Source organism: Hypanus sabinus, chromosome 2 (genome assembly GCF_030144855.1).
Source record: "Hypanus sabinus isolate sHypSab1 chromosome 2, sHypSab1.hap1, whole genome shotgun sequence".
Classification (NCBI taxonomy): domain Eukaryota; kingdom Metazoa; phylum Chordata; class Chondrichthyes; order Myliobatiformes; family Dasyatidae; genus Hypanus; species Hypanus sabinus.
In genome coordinates, this window is record NC_082707.1 from 166,981,318 (window position 1) to 166,999,576 (window position 18,259).

The 18,259-nt window shown below is 40.2% G+C and overlaps 1 protein-coding gene across 3 annotated transcripts in view; it reads right to left on the bottom strand.

Annotated features, from left to right (window-relative positions):
* The window catches only part of traf3 (TNF receptor-associated factor 3), a 79,768-nt gene that overhangs the window by 31,525 nt on the left and 29,984 nt on the right, over nt 1-18,259 (bottom strand). For all 3 annotated transcript variants that reach the window (XM_059958857.1, XM_059958842.1, XM_059958848.1), the window contains exons 2-5: nt 4,155-4,436; nt 2,493-2,544; nt 2,302-2,406; nt 1,771-1,935 (exon numbers count right to left, since the gene is read on the bottom strand). In XM_059958857.1, the coding sequence (XP_059814840.1) occupies nt 1,771-1,935; nt 2,302-2,406; nt 2,493-2,544; nt 4,155-4,417 (585 nt within the window). In that variant the 5' untranslated portion in view covers nt 4,418-4,436. The remainder of the gene's footprint in view (nt 1-1,770; nt 1,936-2,301; nt 2,407-2,492; nt 2,545-4,154; nt 4,437-18,259) is intronic.

The window sequence follows — 18,259 nt, forward strand, 5'->3', positions numbered from 1 at the left end:
AACCTCTTTCACTACCAACTGGTTTTGAAGAACAAGAAAAATTAAAACAGATGCTGGAAATCTAAAATAAAGTGAAAGAAATGATGGAAGCTCTCAGTAAGTGGAAAGAAGAAGATTAACATTTCAGGTTGAAGATTCTACATCAGGATATTCTGATGGAAGTTCCTTGATGCAGAGACGATAACTCCATTTTGCTTGCCACAGATGCTACCTAGTCATTTGAGTATATCCAGCATTTTTGCTTTTTAATTGCTGCTCTTGAAGAACAAAAGATTGATGTGTAATAGTGATAAAGGGCAGACAGAACCAGACGGGTGAGGGGAAAGGAAAAGATGAACCAAGGTTGCAGAAACCCAAGTAGATGAGTGTGATACTCTGCAAAGGTCTTAGGCACACTAGATTTTTTTTATATGGTTTCAGAACATTAAGACCTCTACAGAGCCCTGAACTCAACATCTTCAAGGCTGTCTGGGATTACCTAGAGAGTAATCCAGTAATCCAGAGTAATCCAGACTCTCCTTGGCTGCAAGTGAGGCAGCCAAAGCCTGCAGAAGATCTGTAGCAAGTTCTCCAAGAGGCTTCAAAGAACCTACCAGTTGATTTTCTTACAAAACTGCACAACAGTGTACCTAGGAGAATTCATGATGTTTTAAAGGTAAAGGATAGTTGATTTGATTTAGTTTTGTATTGTTTACTGCTCTTCATAGTAAATTTTCTGATATTTAGAAAATTTTTGAAAGCATCCTCACTTTACCTATTTTTTATTTACATATGCCTAAGACTTTTGCACAGTTCTGTATGTGAGTGACAGGCAGATAGAAATAGAGTAATGAGAAGTAGAACGTAAAGATGATCAAAGGGTGTGCAGGGGTTCATGGACCCATCTATAATGATGTGGGTCCATGGTTGAAAGATGGCTGGGAAGCCCTGAAGGGAGAAAGACCTGGATGGATTGTAGGAGTGGGAAACTATACTCAGAGGGTGTGTCACGTGACATTGTAAAAATTCAGTATTCGTCTCAATTTGCTGTAGACCTCAAAAGCAGATGATGAGATGCTGTTCTTCTACTTTATGTCTGACATCACTTTGGGAGCAGAGAATGTGAAGGACAGAATGGAAAAGGGAGAGGAAATGATATGGAACTGCATGGTCAAGCTGTCCATTGAGGGCAATGCACAGGCAGTCTGCGGATGTTCTGCTTGGTCCCACTGATGTTGTGTAGGCCACAATGCCAATCAGGAGGTTGGTGAGGGTGCATGCGAGTCGCTGCCTCGCCTTTAATTTCTGTTTAATCCTTGGATTTTTGTGAGGGAGGAGGAGAAGGGAAAGTAATGCACCTCCTTTGGTAGCTGGAGTGGTCACGGGGTAAGGAGAGGAGTGGGTGGGAAGTGGCAAGTGTACTAGGGAAGTCAATGAGAAAGTGGTCCCTGTGGTAAACAGAAAGGCCAGCTGATGTGGTGAGGACCAAGTGAACAGCATTATCAGATGTGCCTTGGGCAAAGGAGGTAGGGTGAGAGGGAATGAAGAAAATGCACCCCCTTACTACCCATGTTGCAAAAAGAAAGCAGACATCATTAATAAAATTTAAGAAGCAAGGACACAAACTCATGGTGCCAACTATAGACCAATGTGTGACTATAGGATGGAAGCTATCCTCAGTTATACCAAGTAACTCCAGCTTTTTTGCATTCTTCCAGATATTCTGAAAACTTGCATAAACTTAGTAATTGCATAAAGAAACATGGTTACATTTATCGTGGAGCATTTTACCTTTAACTCTGCAATCGTTATTTTTTTATTGCAGTATTTACAGGCTTGCTCCCGATATGTACAAGTTGAATTTAAATGGTCAGCTAAATCCTTCCTCTGAACCTTTTCTGTGCACCCCCTGCGAGCACATCGAACTTCCTGGTAAGGACATTCATGTAAGTGAGCCTGCACGAGAGAAAGCAATCAAACAACTGTTTGCATTGAGACCACTACCTTCAGACAATGTTCAAATGTCACATCTTCTTGATAATTTTAATTGGCAGACTATCAATATTTTTTTTAATTTTCACATAATAATTTTTAAATGATCTCGAAGTCTTAATAGTAAAATTTTATATACTTTCCAAACAAAACTATTGATATTGTGTAAAAAAAAGGAAATTCAAACATTTAATAGTTCATTCCAATAAAAGTTTGCAACTTCCAAGTTAAAGCTTAATCATGCTGTAGTCCACTGATTATCTAAATATGCACCAGAATGACCCAGGAGCTACTGATTGTGTTTCAGATAGGGTTAGTAGTATCCATTACCTCAAGCTTTCCTAGAGGTAGCTGTCTCTTGCATCCATTTATTTCATTCCTACAATAGATTTGAAGTGCTAGAATCTCCTTTCTACAGCAGGTGTCCGTAAAAACCTTTGAAAATAAAAAAAAATAGAATTTTAATAGTTCTTAAGGTAATAAAATTGAAATTCAAAAACGACACATCCCAAATTGCTTACCGCATCCTCATATAAAGGCTCGTTGTCAAGTGGGCACACAGAATTTGGATTCCTGGAAAAATATTACATAATTATACATCACAGTAAGCTAAATCCCAATAGCAAAGTAAAAACAAATTGATTAGATAGCTCAATATGTTCACAAAGACATACTTCTCTTCTGGTCTAAATGCGATCCAAGTTGTATTACTAAACACATCTACTCCTAGTTTCTAAAGCGTATCCAATACACATAGTGAGAGTTATTTTGCAATAATTTTGCAGACATAATTGCAACACTGTCAACTCCACATTTCAGGATTCTTCCACCCCTACGGAGTTCAGCTGGCACCATAATTGCATTTTGTTCATCACTGTTCAACCCAATTTATTTCACATTGGGGCATCATTCAAATAAAATGACCATAAAATTAACAAATGAAAATACAGTTTAGAATCAAATTATGTTGATGTAAGACTTATCAATCTGTATTTATCAATAAAGCAAAAAGAAAGGAATTTTTCTCACAGCCAATACCGGTTCCAGTACATGCTAATTATCAGGTCTTTAACATATAAAGTTAAGATTTTGGTGTCAAAGCTTTTTAATCAACATGAGCATTTTCTGTTTACCATAACTGTACCAATTTTTTCAATTATGTATCAGAGGGATACATAAAACATGAAATGCTTTATTCAAAAGAAACATGACATCAAACGTGCTCAGAAATAGGCACGGCATGGAAATTGGCCCTTCAGCCCGGAGCATCAATCCAAATTGACTCTGTTAATCTCTCTATGCCCTCATTCAAGTGCCCGTACAGACGCTGCTTAAAAGTCGTTTCTGCTCCTGCCTCCTCCATCTCATTCCAGATACCAACAATACTTCGTGTGAAAAATACACACCTCAGATTCCTTTAAACTTGCTCCCCTTCTTCACCTTAAACTAATGCCTTCTAGTAATGGACACCCCTACAGTGGTAAGCAGATTCTGCATATCTGCATTCTCCATAGCTCTCATCATTTTATGTGCCTCTATCCCATCACCTCTCTGCCTCCTTTGCTCCAGGAAAAGTTAGACCCAACTTATCCAATCTCCGATAACTCAAACCCTCCACTCCAGCAACATTGATGTGAATCATTTAAATACCACCTCTCACTTATTCACATCTTTCCTGTAGAATGGTGACTAGAAGTGCAAGCAATACTCCCAAGTTTTGTACAACCAGAATATCACATCACAGTTTCTATACTCATTACCTCAAATGATGAAAGCAAGCATGCCATACCCCTTTCTCACCAGCCTGTCTGCCTTTGTCGCCATTTTCCGGGAAGTAATAAACATGCATTTATCTCCCTGTACAACAATTCCCAAGGACCTGTCATTCACTGTGTACGTCCTGGCATGTACTAATTTCCCAAAGTGCCTCACATTGTGCAGTTCAATCGATCTGCCATTCTCTTTCCCACTTTTGCTTGTTGATTTAGCTCCTGCTGCAACCTTAGCAACCTGTTTAGGCAATCCAAACCAACCTCGTGTGGCAGTAAATTATAAAAGAAGTGTGAACCAGGTCTCAGATCCAAACTTGTCAGATGAATCAAAATAACTGCATCAGCAGACACACAGCAACGCGTTTCAGATTAGTTCAAAAACTGTAAGTCAGAATAGCTCTGTCAACTTACCCAAGAATTTTTTGCATACAGCTTCCACAGAACCTGTGGCCACACGCGGTTTGCTTCGGATTGCAGAGCGGAAGACAGCAATGCTCACACTTGTACTTGTTTTCCACAGTCACTACAAATTTCTCCTTGAAGCCCCCATCCTCCGGTTCAATGCTTAGAGATGATATCCTACCATCTTGAACCGGGGTTACATTCGCTTGCTGTGCCAACGATTCCGGGGAAAACAGGGGTGCCAATGACTCTATGTTTCTTGCTGTTGCCATGGCCTACGGCCGCCCAAAGCTGTAAAGAAGCAATTTTTAGTATGTAACAATAATAACCAGCCCTTTAATATACTCTGTATACAACATTACTCTTTGGACACAACCTGGGGTATCCTTCAACTTAAATCCCTGGTGATTCATTAAAAAAAAGTTGTCTTGGGAGATTGAATGGAGTCCGTTAAGGGAAGCAAATGACAACAAGAACACAAGGAAGCTGATCTAGCCCATAATGCATCAGCCACCCTCCCCATTTCAATATGCCTGTGGCTGACCACTCTGCCTCATCTCCTCTTCCATGCCATTCCACATTGTGAACAATTTCCTGGTCCATCAAAGGTGAGACCAGTTGTAAGTTGGGGGACCACTACATCGAGCACCACTGCATCATCCTCCACAAGTGGGACTTCCCGGTGACCGAACATCTTAATTCTAATCCCCATTCTGCTTCCGAATGTCAGTCCATGGTTTCCTCTTGCGCCAAGATGAGGCCAACTTCAGGGTGCAGGAGCAACATTTTATATTCCATCTGGATACCCTCCAACCTGATGGCATGAATATTGATTTCTCCTTCCGGTAAACAAATTTCTGCCCCCCTTCCTTTATTCCACACTCTGACCTTTTACTTCTTAACACCTGCCTATAACTTACCCCAGAATCCCCCTTTCCCTTTCTGTTATGGTCCATTCTCCTCTCCTATCGAGATCCCTTCTTCTCCAGCCCTTGACCTTTCCCACTCACCTGATTCACTTATCCAGATTCCAGCTTGCTTCCTTTGCCCCCACCAACCTTTTTATTCGGGTATTTTCTCCCTTCCTTTTCAGTCCTGAAGAAGGGTCTTGGCCAAAGACGTTGACTATCTATTCATTTCCATAGATGCTACCTGACCTGCTGAGTTCCTCCAGCAATTTGTATGTGTTGCAACCTCCTCTTTAAATACCTCCATAATTCAGTCTAACTTTCCAGGGTACAGAATACTAGAAATTCGGTAGCCTCTGAAAAAATTCCTCTGCAACATAATTTTAAATGGATACCTTTTTAACTTATAACTATGTTCCTTTGTTCAACATTCAGTCACTGGTGGAAACATCTCGACATGAACACTTAGGATCTTACATATTTTACTAAGAATGCTCACCCTTCTTCTAAACTCTGAAGAATATGGATCTTTTCCTCTCATTCCAGGAATCAGTCAACTGAACCCCTGTTGTTAATATACCATTCTAAAATAAGGCAACCAAAATCATGTACAGCAGTTCAACCTCACAACCAATGCATACAAGCATAAAAATACAAATATTATACTGTATTTCTAAACTCTAACCCCCTGCAAAAAAAGGCCACTATGCCCCTTGCAAAAGGGCTTGCGGTACCTGCAACTTATTGCAAAGCTCTCACAAATCCACCCACTTTCAATGTCTCTTTATTTAGCCTGTTTTTAGTTCTTTCAACTGAAATTCCTGACCTCACACTTCCCTGTCTCAATCCCCATTTGTCAAGTTTTCACCCATTCACTCAAGCTACCTGTATCCTGTTGCAGAGTCCATAATCACATCTTCAGAGCAACATACCCTCCCACCAATTTTCATATCAGCAGCAAACACAGGTACCTGACACACTGCCCCCTCCCAAGTCATTAATATAGATAGTAAATTGTTGAGTGCCAAGAACAGATCTTTAGAACAATCCACCAATTAATCAAACAGGCCTGAGATATTTCCCCTTTTGTTTGGAATTAAAGAAGGCACCAAGTTGATCATTTCAATCACAACTGTAGCTGGCATTTCCCTCTGTTTAGCCATAAAGTAAAATACAACAGTAGACATGGGATACAACACTCAGATCTGAACCGTACATCAACTAAAACCAGAAAATTGTACGAGAAAATGAAGTATGTAAAAATTAAATACTCAGTATTGCCCAAGCTTAAATTTCCCTATTTAAAGAGTTAGGGTAGCTGACTCAAAGATGGAGAATTTTAGGTATTTTTCAAATTGCAGTTTGTCAGTCAAATTTGGAGATCTACAGTCAAATTACAAGCAGAAAATAGGTCTTTTCAAAATGAAACAGTGAAAATTGACAAGGGACTTCAATGATACCGATTTCATGCCCACGTTGTCATCACTGCAAACAAGATTCCAAGTCTACTTTTTTTTAAAAAAGTCCCTTCCAAACGCAAAAGCATTCAAGCTATTGTAAAGCTCTGGGCGTTGTAGTGTAGATAGCAATGGCATCTGCCTAACACTGCTTGACAGCTAGAAATTACTTTAAAAGTTTGATTTCCACTGCATTCAGATGATCAGTCCTAGAATTAAAGAGATGGCCCGTGTCTCATTTCATCACTCAATTCGCACTTGTATAATGAAATGTTCAATATACACACATCTTTTCAGCTTTCACACAATGTAACATCCAAGCATCTTTAAAGGACTGCATACAAGTGAACATCATCGAACATTTTTGTTCAGAGAACTCAAACGTGCCACTTGTTCATGTCCATACATCTCTACGAGCCAGGTACTTTATTCCTGTGCTCTTTGATCTAAGTGAGAATGTCTGAGCCAAAATTTGAATCACATCCAGACCCACTAAACAGTCTGTCTCACTGGCTTGATGCCTTCTGGGTTTTCACAAAGTTAAATTCCAGGACTCAGTAAGGGATGCAAAAGGAAAGTCCCGCATCCCAAAATAAACACACAGCTGCAGAACAAATTTACCTTGTTTTCCTATCATACATCTTCTAACTTTCTTTCCAAAGTACTATTCGTGTAGATCAAAATAAACATCAATTATGCACGTGTATCAGAGTTATATAAATGAAACCAGAGGCATACACATGTTAATGGCAACCTTCCTATTTCTGGATTCCTGGATATGCTAGCATTAATTAACTTTATTTATATCCCTTGCTTCTGATATTTTGTTGTCCATCTTTTGGGAATGATTGGCCATGGTTTCATGCTCTGCACAAATAGTTCCAAGTAACTCCACAAATCTCTTGGGCTTACTTGTTTTCATATTCTCAATTTAGTCATAGTTCTGAGATGGTCTACATCATTTCTCCTTACTGGTTCCGTTCAGGAGATGAGAAATTCAAATCTCTTATTAAGAGGAACTTCATGCATGCTGACAAGTAATGTTCTGTCTCGTTTAAATGCTTGGTCATGGATTCCATTCCCCTTCTCTCACATTCCGCTCATGTTTGCCAGGATAGTCTTATTACCTTTCTCGAAATGATACGTAGATAACACCACTTCGCAAGAGGACTTCATGTACAGGAAAATCAGCATTTTTGGACATCCCCAAAGATTAATCTGTTTAGTGCAACATCATTCTGATTCTGGGATGTGGAAATCAGTAAAATTCCAGGACTGATCATTTACCATCATTGAGTTACAAATCGTATTGGGGTAATGTTAGATTAGGGAAACATCAGAAATTATCTTAAGAAAAATGCTTAGGATTTCGATGTTGATCATTGTCCTGTGAACACAATCTGCAGAGTGTTAATTAGGAGAGACTTTGCCTCAAAGTTGATACAGTGCTTTGCCAATTGCTTTTCTACAGCTCCTGTATGAACAAGAGTCACACGATTTAATAGATGAAATTAGCCAGACATGAGTCACATAGTCCCTCCAGAAGAGAACAAAAGAAAAATGATCAAGAGCAAAACAAACAAAAGTGATCATAGATTACCCTTTCTTAGTTCAAAAGAAGTGTGTGTACTGTAGTCGTATGTAAACTCTGGGAAAAAAGAACTCAGATTGAGGGAATCTAGGGGTAAAATGGTGCAAACAGAAGGAGAAGAAAGAGAGGGGAAATCCCCACAGGTTTCTCTCACTGCACTTGCACAAGTAGTTCATAAATTTCTGTTCTGGGAGAAACTGAGACTTAATTTTGGTAACCTTTCCAGTAAATATGCAAGTCATGCAGTAACTACAGAACTAACCAATGCTGAAGTGGATCATACAAGGAACCGCAGGTGCTGGAACCTGGAGCAAAATCACACTGCTGGAAGTCGTCAACAGGTCAAATATCAGCTGGTCAAGAAACATCAGTGGAGGTGAAGGGCTGGTCGACATTTCAGTTTGAATCAGTAGAAGAAAGGTTTATTTAGAAGTGAGATGGAGGGTTAAAGCAGAGGCTACTAGATGGTAGGTGGATATAAACCGGAGAGGGCTGGTGGGTGAAGGAAGGAGGGAAGATAGAGCCAGATGGGTGAAGGGGAGAAGGAAGTGTTCAGACTGATAAGCAGAAAAAGCAAAGGAGAATATGAATTGGGCAAATAGAGCTAGGTGAGGGAAGAGGTAGTCAGGTGAACCACGAGGAGAAGAAAGAAAAACCCCAGCTGGATAGGTATGAAGGTCATGGTTAAATGGAACCAGCTGGGGAGGGTGGTCTGAGTAATAGGATGGATGGGGGGGGGGGACAAGGAAGTGACGGTAGAGGTCAACAAAAAGAGAGAGGAGCAGGATGGACTGGTGGGAGCACAGGAGATATGGATCACCCAAAATCAGAAAGTTGGTTGTTCTTTCTCTTGAGTTGCCCGCTGCCCAAGCAGAGTGGTGTTCAAAATAGGATTTAGACACATTTTGGTAGTAAAGACTGCCAAGGACAGACAGATTGGTGTGTGAATGGTTGGGGAGTTGAAATGACCTGCAGCTGTTAGTTCAAGAGGTGGCACTGTCTAATTGAAATGCTGAATCTAAGCCCCCTATCTCCTCAAAGGCAGCAAATTTAACCCTGCGGAGTATAACCACAAACCCGGTTATGAGGAATTCAGTACAATACGTGATAACTATTACTCTTACATGACTTTATCAATGATCGGATTGCTGCATAAGAGTTTACATGATGGCAAATTGACAATTACAATGTAGACGCTGTTGAATGCAGTGCAACATAGGAGTTGTTGGAGCACAATTACACAGTCATCTTCCCCACAGTGTGGGAAATTCACCAGGTATCTGGTGAATTATTGCCCTAGCAGTCTATCACCAATCATCAGGAAATGATGGAAGCAGTTATCAACAGTACCACCAGCAACAATTACCCACTAAACGTGTGTCAGGGCTTCACCAGGACCACTGAACTACAGGCCTCATGAGAAACTTGCTCCAAACATGGACCAGAGGACTGAATTCCAGAAGCAAGCGGCAGTGACTATACTTGACATTAAGGCAGCAATTGACAGATGGAGCCTTGATAAAACTGAGGTCAATAGGCCCAAAGAGAAAAGCACTCCAATGGGTGCAGCCATACCTCCAACTGGCAGAGCCTACTCTGCGCAGTATCACGAAATAAATAAATAAATCAATCAAAATCATGATCTTTTAATAGCCATCTCAGTCCAGGAATCATAGTCAGAGATCATCAGGCTGTCCTGTCTCCCTTTCTCTTCACCATCTACACCTCAGACTTCAACTACTGCACAGAGTCTTGCCATCATCAGAAGTTTTCTGATGACTCTGCCATAGTTGAATGCATCAGCAAGGGAGATGAGGCTGAGTACAGGGCTACGGTGGGAAACTTTGTCACATGGTGTGAGCAGAATCATCTGCAGCTTAATGTGAAAAAGACTAAGGAGCTGGTGGTGGACCTGAGGAGGGCTAGGGCACCGGTGACCCCTGTTTCCATCCAAGGGGTCAGTGTGGACATGGTGGAGGATTACAAATACTTGGGGATACGAATTGACAATAAACTGGGCTGGTCAAAGAACACCGAGGCTGTCTACAAGAAGGGTCAGATCCGTCTCTACTTCCTGAGGAGACTGAGGTCCTTTAACATTTGCCAGAAGATGCTGAGGATGTTCTACGAGTCTGTGGTGGCCAGTGCTATCATGTTTGCTGTTGTGTGCTGGGGCAGCAGGCTGAGGGTAGCAGACATCAACAGAATCAACAAACTCATTCGTAAGGCCAGTGATGTTGTGGGGGTGGAACTAGACTCTCTGACGGTGGTGTCTGAAAAGAGGATGCAGTCCAAGTTGCATGCCATCTTGGACAATGTCTCCCATCCACTCCATAATGTACTGGTTAGGCACAGGAGTACATTCAGACAGAAACTCATTCCATCGAGATGCAACACTGAGCGTCATAGGAAGTCATTCCTGCCTGTGGCCATCAAACTTTACAACTCTTCCCTTGGAGTGTCAGACAGCCTGAGCCAATAGGCTGGTCCTGGACTTATTTCCACTTGGCATAATTTACTTATTATTATTTATGGTTTTATAATGCTATATTTCTACACTATCCTTGGTTGGTGCGACTGTAACAAAACCCAATTTCCCTTGGGATCAATAAAGTATGTCTGTCTAGGCCAAACTACCTTCTTAGGGTCATATGTGTGGGTGTGGGAGGAGGAGGGAGCGAGGGAGGAATTCACTGCTATTGCACAATGTTCACTTCTATTTACAATCACTCAGCAAACGAGACCATGCAAATCATTTTCATTGTAACATTCAAGATGATTACAAATTCTTTGTAATTTCTAACTTGTAGCAGTGAAATTGCCATTTCTAGCATCTCCAAGCCTAAACGCTTGAAACCACAGTTGAGTAAAAAAGTTCTGAGTTGTCTTACTGCTTATTTCTTGCCAACTATCATTAACAAAAATCACTGCTTTTTGAACAAAAATATACACAACTGATGCTATTTAAAAAACATTCACTCAAAACATGATGTAGTGTCTAACAACTACACAAGTGCACTCAACTCATGGTAGTTAGGAACTGCTCGGCAATAGTCTCCTGGGCCAATTAAACAAAGAGAGTCCCAATTATTTTCTCAGTTAGTTTCTGTTTCAGAGTTGTCCCAGTTAAGTGGCCGCTCTGACTAACCGATTGTCCAAATAACTGGAATCCACGGCATTTCCCCATTCTAATAGTATTACATGACCTTCAACTTTCAACTACTCTACCCTCCACAAAGCATCATTGGACAGTTGACAGGTCACTTCCCAAACCCTCCCTGGATGTGAGTGGATGCCACGGTTGATGCATGGCTAGATAAAAAATATTACTTCCAATCTGCAATTGTCAATATTCGCTGTGACCTTGCTAAAAGCAATGTCCAGAATGTCAGTTTCTGAAACTTCATCTAATTTGGCAAGATCAGCAACTACAGGATCATGGTAAGAATATTAATGGAAATTGATTTTACGTGGGAAGTGACACTAATCTAGTGATGTTTTCAGGACAACCCAGAATGTCAGACGAGGGTAGGGATTGCCATTTCTATGCTTCTAGTATTCAGTAAAGAAAGAAAACCAAACAACGGAGGGAATGGACGGTCAAATTTAGCCAAGTGCCTTCATCTCCCTTTTTATTTATAAAGAGATTGCACTTTAGAAGTGGAATTTTGAACCCTTATTTTTAAATCTATATTATAGCTGCCTTTTTTTTAATATAGACTACAGTATAGAAATGAGATTTTCCAAAATCTGTTGCCACAAAAAAGTCATGCTCAGCTGGAACTCGTGATGAGATATTGACTGACATTCTGGCCTTCTCTCTTACCTCCTGGAACCAACTTATACTTACTTCCACTTTCTAACTGCTGGAATATTTGCATAATAAAACTTCACAAAAACAATTTCTAGATGAAAGAAAATGAAACTAATCCATTGGCTGCGCTGGATAAATATTATAAATATTGCAGACAGGCTGGCTCCTGTTCTATATAAAATGCATTTGCCTACTACAGTACTAATGCTCATCAGACTTGGGGGAATCCCAACTGGGAACTGGATCAAGTTCTGCTTGCTATTCTGGAACAAATCCAGGTACTTTCACTATTAGAACTTCAGCTTCAAACATTTATGTCAGTAAGTTATTACATTCCACAGGTATTCAAGGAACAAATTATTGATTCCTATGCACATCATTTACATAGGAACATTTTAATACAGTCTTAATAAATGCTAACATTACTTATATTAATTACCTGCTTACTATTTGATAGACCATGCACAGAAGGTAACAGAAACAGTAGTAGGTCCCCTCTTCCATCAAGTTTGCCAAACCATTTGACATGATCAAGGTTGATCTGTGTTGGCTTCAGCTCCGCTTTTGTCCTAGTTTCTCATTACCATCAATTCCCTAATCTTTCAAAATTTTATCTACCTCCAGCCTAAGATGTGGATGAATGCTTCAGTCCCAGGTGAACCAAATCAGAGGGGCCCACATTATAGTATATGGATGGGGACCTCTGCTTCATTTGAAAGGGATGACAAAGTTATGAATTGCCTGGTTCTGAATGAGTAGTCACTGAGGAAGACTGAATTTAAGCAAAGAGAGTTTCCTCTATCCTCTTTTTTTTAAGCCTTGTTTCTGTTCTCCATTTCCAAGACAGTCTTATGCGTACTTCCGTTGCCGTGGGAAGCAGAGCCTTTAGCATCACAACCCATGTCTCACAACCCTCTTCAAATTTCTTCACAATTCATTATTGCCAGCTTTTAAAATCGCCCTTTCTTGGACTCTACTTCTGAACATCTAATTTCTTCCTAATCCTATTCAGGTTTGCTTGTGAAACTTAAAATATTTTGCTACATTACAGTTGTCATGAATCTGATCATTTGGTAAATTTCTTGCAACCAAGCTGATGCGTACCTTCCAATCATCTGTGGTCCTCGCAAAAAATGTACTTATCTAAAACGGCATAACCCCACCCACCAGGCTGAAATCATCTCATTCAATCGTTTTGACCTCAGCAAGTATATGACCCTGGGGTGTGAGGCTTTTTTACTCTTCATAATACAGCATAAAAAGTTACACCACAGGTTTTGAAAGCAAAGTTAAAAATATATGGAATGAAATTGTATTATTCACAGATGCATTGATCAGTCATTCATCCTATCTGTGGTGGTGAGTTTTGTTGTGCAGTCATTTGCATCTTTACAGAATAAAGCACTGTTTTACTGACTATTGGTGAATGGTCCATGTTAATAGAATAGATTTAGCTTATATTCTGACAGAGCAAAGTACAATGATGACATTGATATGTGAGCCATCATATTGAATGCGGAATGGGGCACACAACCCTTCCACAAGTGCTTTTATTTCAGTAAAATAAAAAAGAGAATTGATTGTAAATCTAAGTCCATCCCTGTAACATTACACTGGCACTTTTGGGGTTTCCCTTCCCCACATAAACTGAAAGCATAGTCATGTTAGGGGTAGTGGAGGGTGAAGGGGTTATTTCTAGATACATTTTGAGCAGGATTGAAAGTTAATTATTTGCCAAATGAGCTCATTTATATCCAACTCTTATTTCTGTGGTTGAATTGGAGTTTCTTTCCTTTCTTACTACCACTACTGTTTGTCTTGGACACTTCTGCGATTATTAAACTGACCGATTATTTTGAAATTTAACTTGCCTCAAATTTTTCATATACATTGTAATAGTCATTAATTAGGATGGTGTAGAATTTTATGCCATGACATCAAGCTGTTAATCCAAACAACCATTTAAGATCATGTGTACTTCCTTGATTTTTTAAACAGGATTAATTAATAGTGATCAGGAATCCAATCTAATTCACCAAGCGCCTGCTATCCCCTCTGATGTTCTCACTCCAGGAAACTTTCTTTGGAGAACGTGTCTGGCAGGTGTGCAAGTGGCAGTTAATGGGAGGTTGGAGAATAATGTCCAAGTAATAGTCATCTGTGAGAGCCAAAAGCGATTAGCACTATCCATAGCAGCATTAAAGGGATTAAACATCAAAGTGGAATCCTGGAAAAAAAAACCGGAAACATTGCAGTCAAGACAGCAATGTTGAGAATAAATCCTTTTGAGACCCTGGAGTTCACAAAGGAGGGGTGAGCCTATCCAAATAACGACATTATCACTAGCTGCACACGCAGAAAAGGATGCTGAAGGAACATGGAGTGGTTCAGTGTGTCAGATGTTGGATGAAGACCAGAGAGGAATGAAACTGTGATTACTATCACAGAAATACAATCACTGACTTTTGCTATAGGCACTGAAGACCAGATTTGGAGAAGACCACCACAGGTTACCATTCCCTTCAAACATATTAGCAAACAAGAAGTTTTGAGCTTATGTTTTACATATTTTATATGAAAATGGTTAAGACCTCAAGACATTAGAGCAGAACTAGGCCATTTGGTCCATTGAGTCTGCTCCACCATTCCATGCTTTAATAGGCATCCGTTAGTCTCATGAGACCACAGATTTGCGCCTTGGAAGGTTTCCAGGGCACAGGCCTGGGCAGGGTTGTATGGGAGACCAGCAGTTGCCCAAGCTGCAAGCCTTCCCCTCTCCACACCACCGATGTTGTCCAAGGGAAGGGCAAGCTGCTTGGGTCCTAGGACCCAACTGACGGATTACTAGTCCAATGCCTTATCCACTAGGCCACGTGCCAACACTGATTTATTATCCTTCTAATCCCCTTTCTCCGATCTTCTCTCTGTGATCTTTGACACCATAACTAATCAAAAAACCGGTAACCTCCACTTTAAATAATCCCAGTGACTTGGCCTCCACAGCCGTCGGTACAAAAAATTCAACACCTTCACCACCCTCTGGCGAAAGAAGTTCTTCCTCATCTGTTCTAAAGGGACAATCCTCTATTCTGACATTGTGCCGTCTGGATTGAGAGGCAATATGCTCAAAATTTCTGATGGTGTACAGGAGTTTCGCCACCCCCCCCCCCCAAAGGAAAATGGAGATCAAATGCATTGGAGGAATTAAGTTCATTATATTGATTTTGAAAGGAAATGGGAGCAAAATCCAAGATGGAAATTACTTACGATACCACAAAACATGGTGGTCAGCGAATGAAATGGATGTTGGCCAGTTTTTTTTGAGAATGTGGTCTGGTTAATAGGTGTCTCAAAGTAAGTTGAGTTACTGCACTCCCAAAGGCAGAATAAAGAAAATGTCAGCCCTGATACAGTTTGAGGGAAATGGAAGGGTGGAGTACAAACAGCAGTTAAATAGGTGGCACAAATTTCTTTGCAAATGCTGATCAAAAGATTGGTGAAACAAACAGGGGAGTGGGCTTTATGGAAACCTTGAAAACGAAGAACGGAAGCTGGAGGTTTCCTTGACTCCCATTCTTCCCCTGGTATTAGTGCTAGATCAGAGTAGGTAAAGCCAACGTCCTACGTCCATTCCATAAGCAAACAGAGGCAGAAAAGGTGTAGTTAAAACTGCTAAATGGGCTGGAACGTGTCCGTCCAGCGGTCTACTCTCCCTTCACAGGTCGGCTTAGCTGTGATTTTTGTGCCCGTGTATTAAAACATGGAAGTCAGAGGAGTTGCTTTGCGAATGCCACCACACACGGCCTTCCACTTGTCACTGGCCGGGGTCACCAATCCAAACAGCATAATGGCTTAAATTTCTCAGACCATTGTGACGTTAATTGGACATACATTTTAATTAATAAATATACTTTCAGCCTTCAGGAACTTTCAGCACATTTAACAGCAGTGAGCTGCAAAAAATTCATAGGGCATTTTGTGGAGGGAGTTTCAGAATCTGCTGCCTAAGGTGTTACTGCTGTATGTTGTGTGCATCCTGCTTCATCTGTCTCTGATAAAGAGGGCCAGCCAAGAAGGTGTTCCATATCAGATTTATAATGACCAATTAACCTACCAACTGGTACATCTTTGAACTGTGGAAGGAAACCAGAGCACCTGGAGAAAACACACATGGTCACAGGGAAAACGTACAAACTGCTTATAGACAGCAGAGGGATCACCTGGCATCTTCAGATTCACTCTATGATATGCAGTTCACGGCCAGCAGTGTGCCACATCTTCAATTCAATGAGCCTAAGATATTTCGCACATAATTGCATATGCTTCATATGAACGTGCTTCAACATGGTTCAATACAAGATTACAAGAAGAAGAGAGTAGACGACCACCTGGCTCTTTAAGCCTGCTCACCCCCTGAATACAATCAAGATTGCTCTGCCTTAGGCCTAACCTCCTCCTCTGTTCTACCTCCACATAACCCTCAATCTCCCACAATCTTTCAAAAATATATCTGTCTCCAAATTAAATAATTCTGATGATCTGGCTTCTTCAGCTCTGTGAGGTAGAGAATTTCACCAACTATCCTTTGAGAAATTTCTACACACTGCCCCTTTCTACGACTGCCCCCTTATCTTGAAGCCATGGCCTCCTGTTCAAAACTCTTTCACTAGCAAAAATATTGGCATCTCCCTTGTCATGACCCTTCATACATTTCTGCTACAAATGAAGGTGCTGGACACTGATGTTACTGCGGTTTGGTGTACTGGCCCCTTGCAAAAAAACTGATGTCAAGATGCCAAGATGGTAACTGAGAGCGCATACTTCCACTCCTCAATCTCAAGTAATGCACGTTATGATTAAGCACAAGGAAATATTGGATATTTCTATTTTAATTTCATAATTGTTACTGTACTTTCACAATAGATAAAGTTCAGCATTACATTAGCTGATGTTCAGAGCCCACGTACAGCAATTTGCGTTATATTCAATGCACTAAGGCTCCACATCAACAATCGTTCACTGAAAATGCTGCAAATATACAAGATACATTTGACGAGCACACAGATGCCTTGTAGTTGAAAAATAAGCAGCAAAGAACATACAAAGCCACTATTCGTTTGATCTGATAGTGTAGAAAAAAATCAGCTTACAGTTCATCTCAAAAGACAAAAACTTACTTCTGCTAAGTGTAATGTTATATTGGAACGAACTGACATTGAATCAGGTCTTGTCAAAGTCCATGGCAGCTTTATAATGTACTTCTACCAAACAAAACATCACACGTGCAAAACAGATTTTACTTTGTTTTTGCACTGCAGTCAGGACAGAAACATTTTTAAATCAAAGTCAGTAGTTCCCCCCCCCCCCCACAAAGAAGGACACTCTACATGAAATGGAGAGATGATCATTGGAGAGAAGCCAAAACTACTTTCCATCCAAGCTTAACATGAAGTGGAGATACATCCTACTCTTTGAATTCTAAGCACTTTGATCAATCTCACAGAAAGCTACCTAAAAATAGCCAAGAGATTACTTCTATGTTTCATGTGGCATTACTTTAATACAGACATCACCCCTTATATTTGCCAGGATTAGGTTAACACAGAGATTTTTAAATACTAAAGCTACTATTTCCCCTTGTAATATACTACCAAGTTTCACAGAATCAACTTTCAGTGAAAGAAAACAACTTGGATTTACATTTGTGGATTGCCACGGTGTTTTAGCAGATGTGTCATTACAAATTCTTCCTTCTCTCAACAATACTGCATGTGCCCTTTGAGATTTGTACTAATTTGTTGATTAAGGAAAAAAACTGATTGTGAAGAATTCCACTGAATATGTGAATGCTATATACAGATATGTGAATGCTATATACAGATATGTGAATGCAATATAAACTGTACAGTTATAAATCAAAAAATTAAGTAACTATATATACCTGATCCAGTAATTTTTATACAATTAAACAGTTAATTGTCAAGCTGAACTTTCTTTTAAGGAAGAAAATCTTGACCTCACCTGAAAGCATTGCCATGAAGATGCTGCGTTTCCTCTATTCAAACAAATGAAATAAAGCAATAAACAGAACTAGAGAGAAATGCATTTCTTTTAGGGAGTTTCCAAGGCAGGATCAGTTCCTGGTAGTGCTGGGGACGGCCTGTGTTAAAACTCCCAGAAAAAAATCTATATGGGGAAAGTTCCCAGTGCAGTACATGTTGTCTTCCGCAATTTGAACTTTTATTCTAAAAAGAATTGGTTAAACATTAAAGTGCAAAGTTCAAAGTAAATTTTACTATCAAAATCATCATAGACAATGCTGAGATTCATTTTCCCGTGGGTAT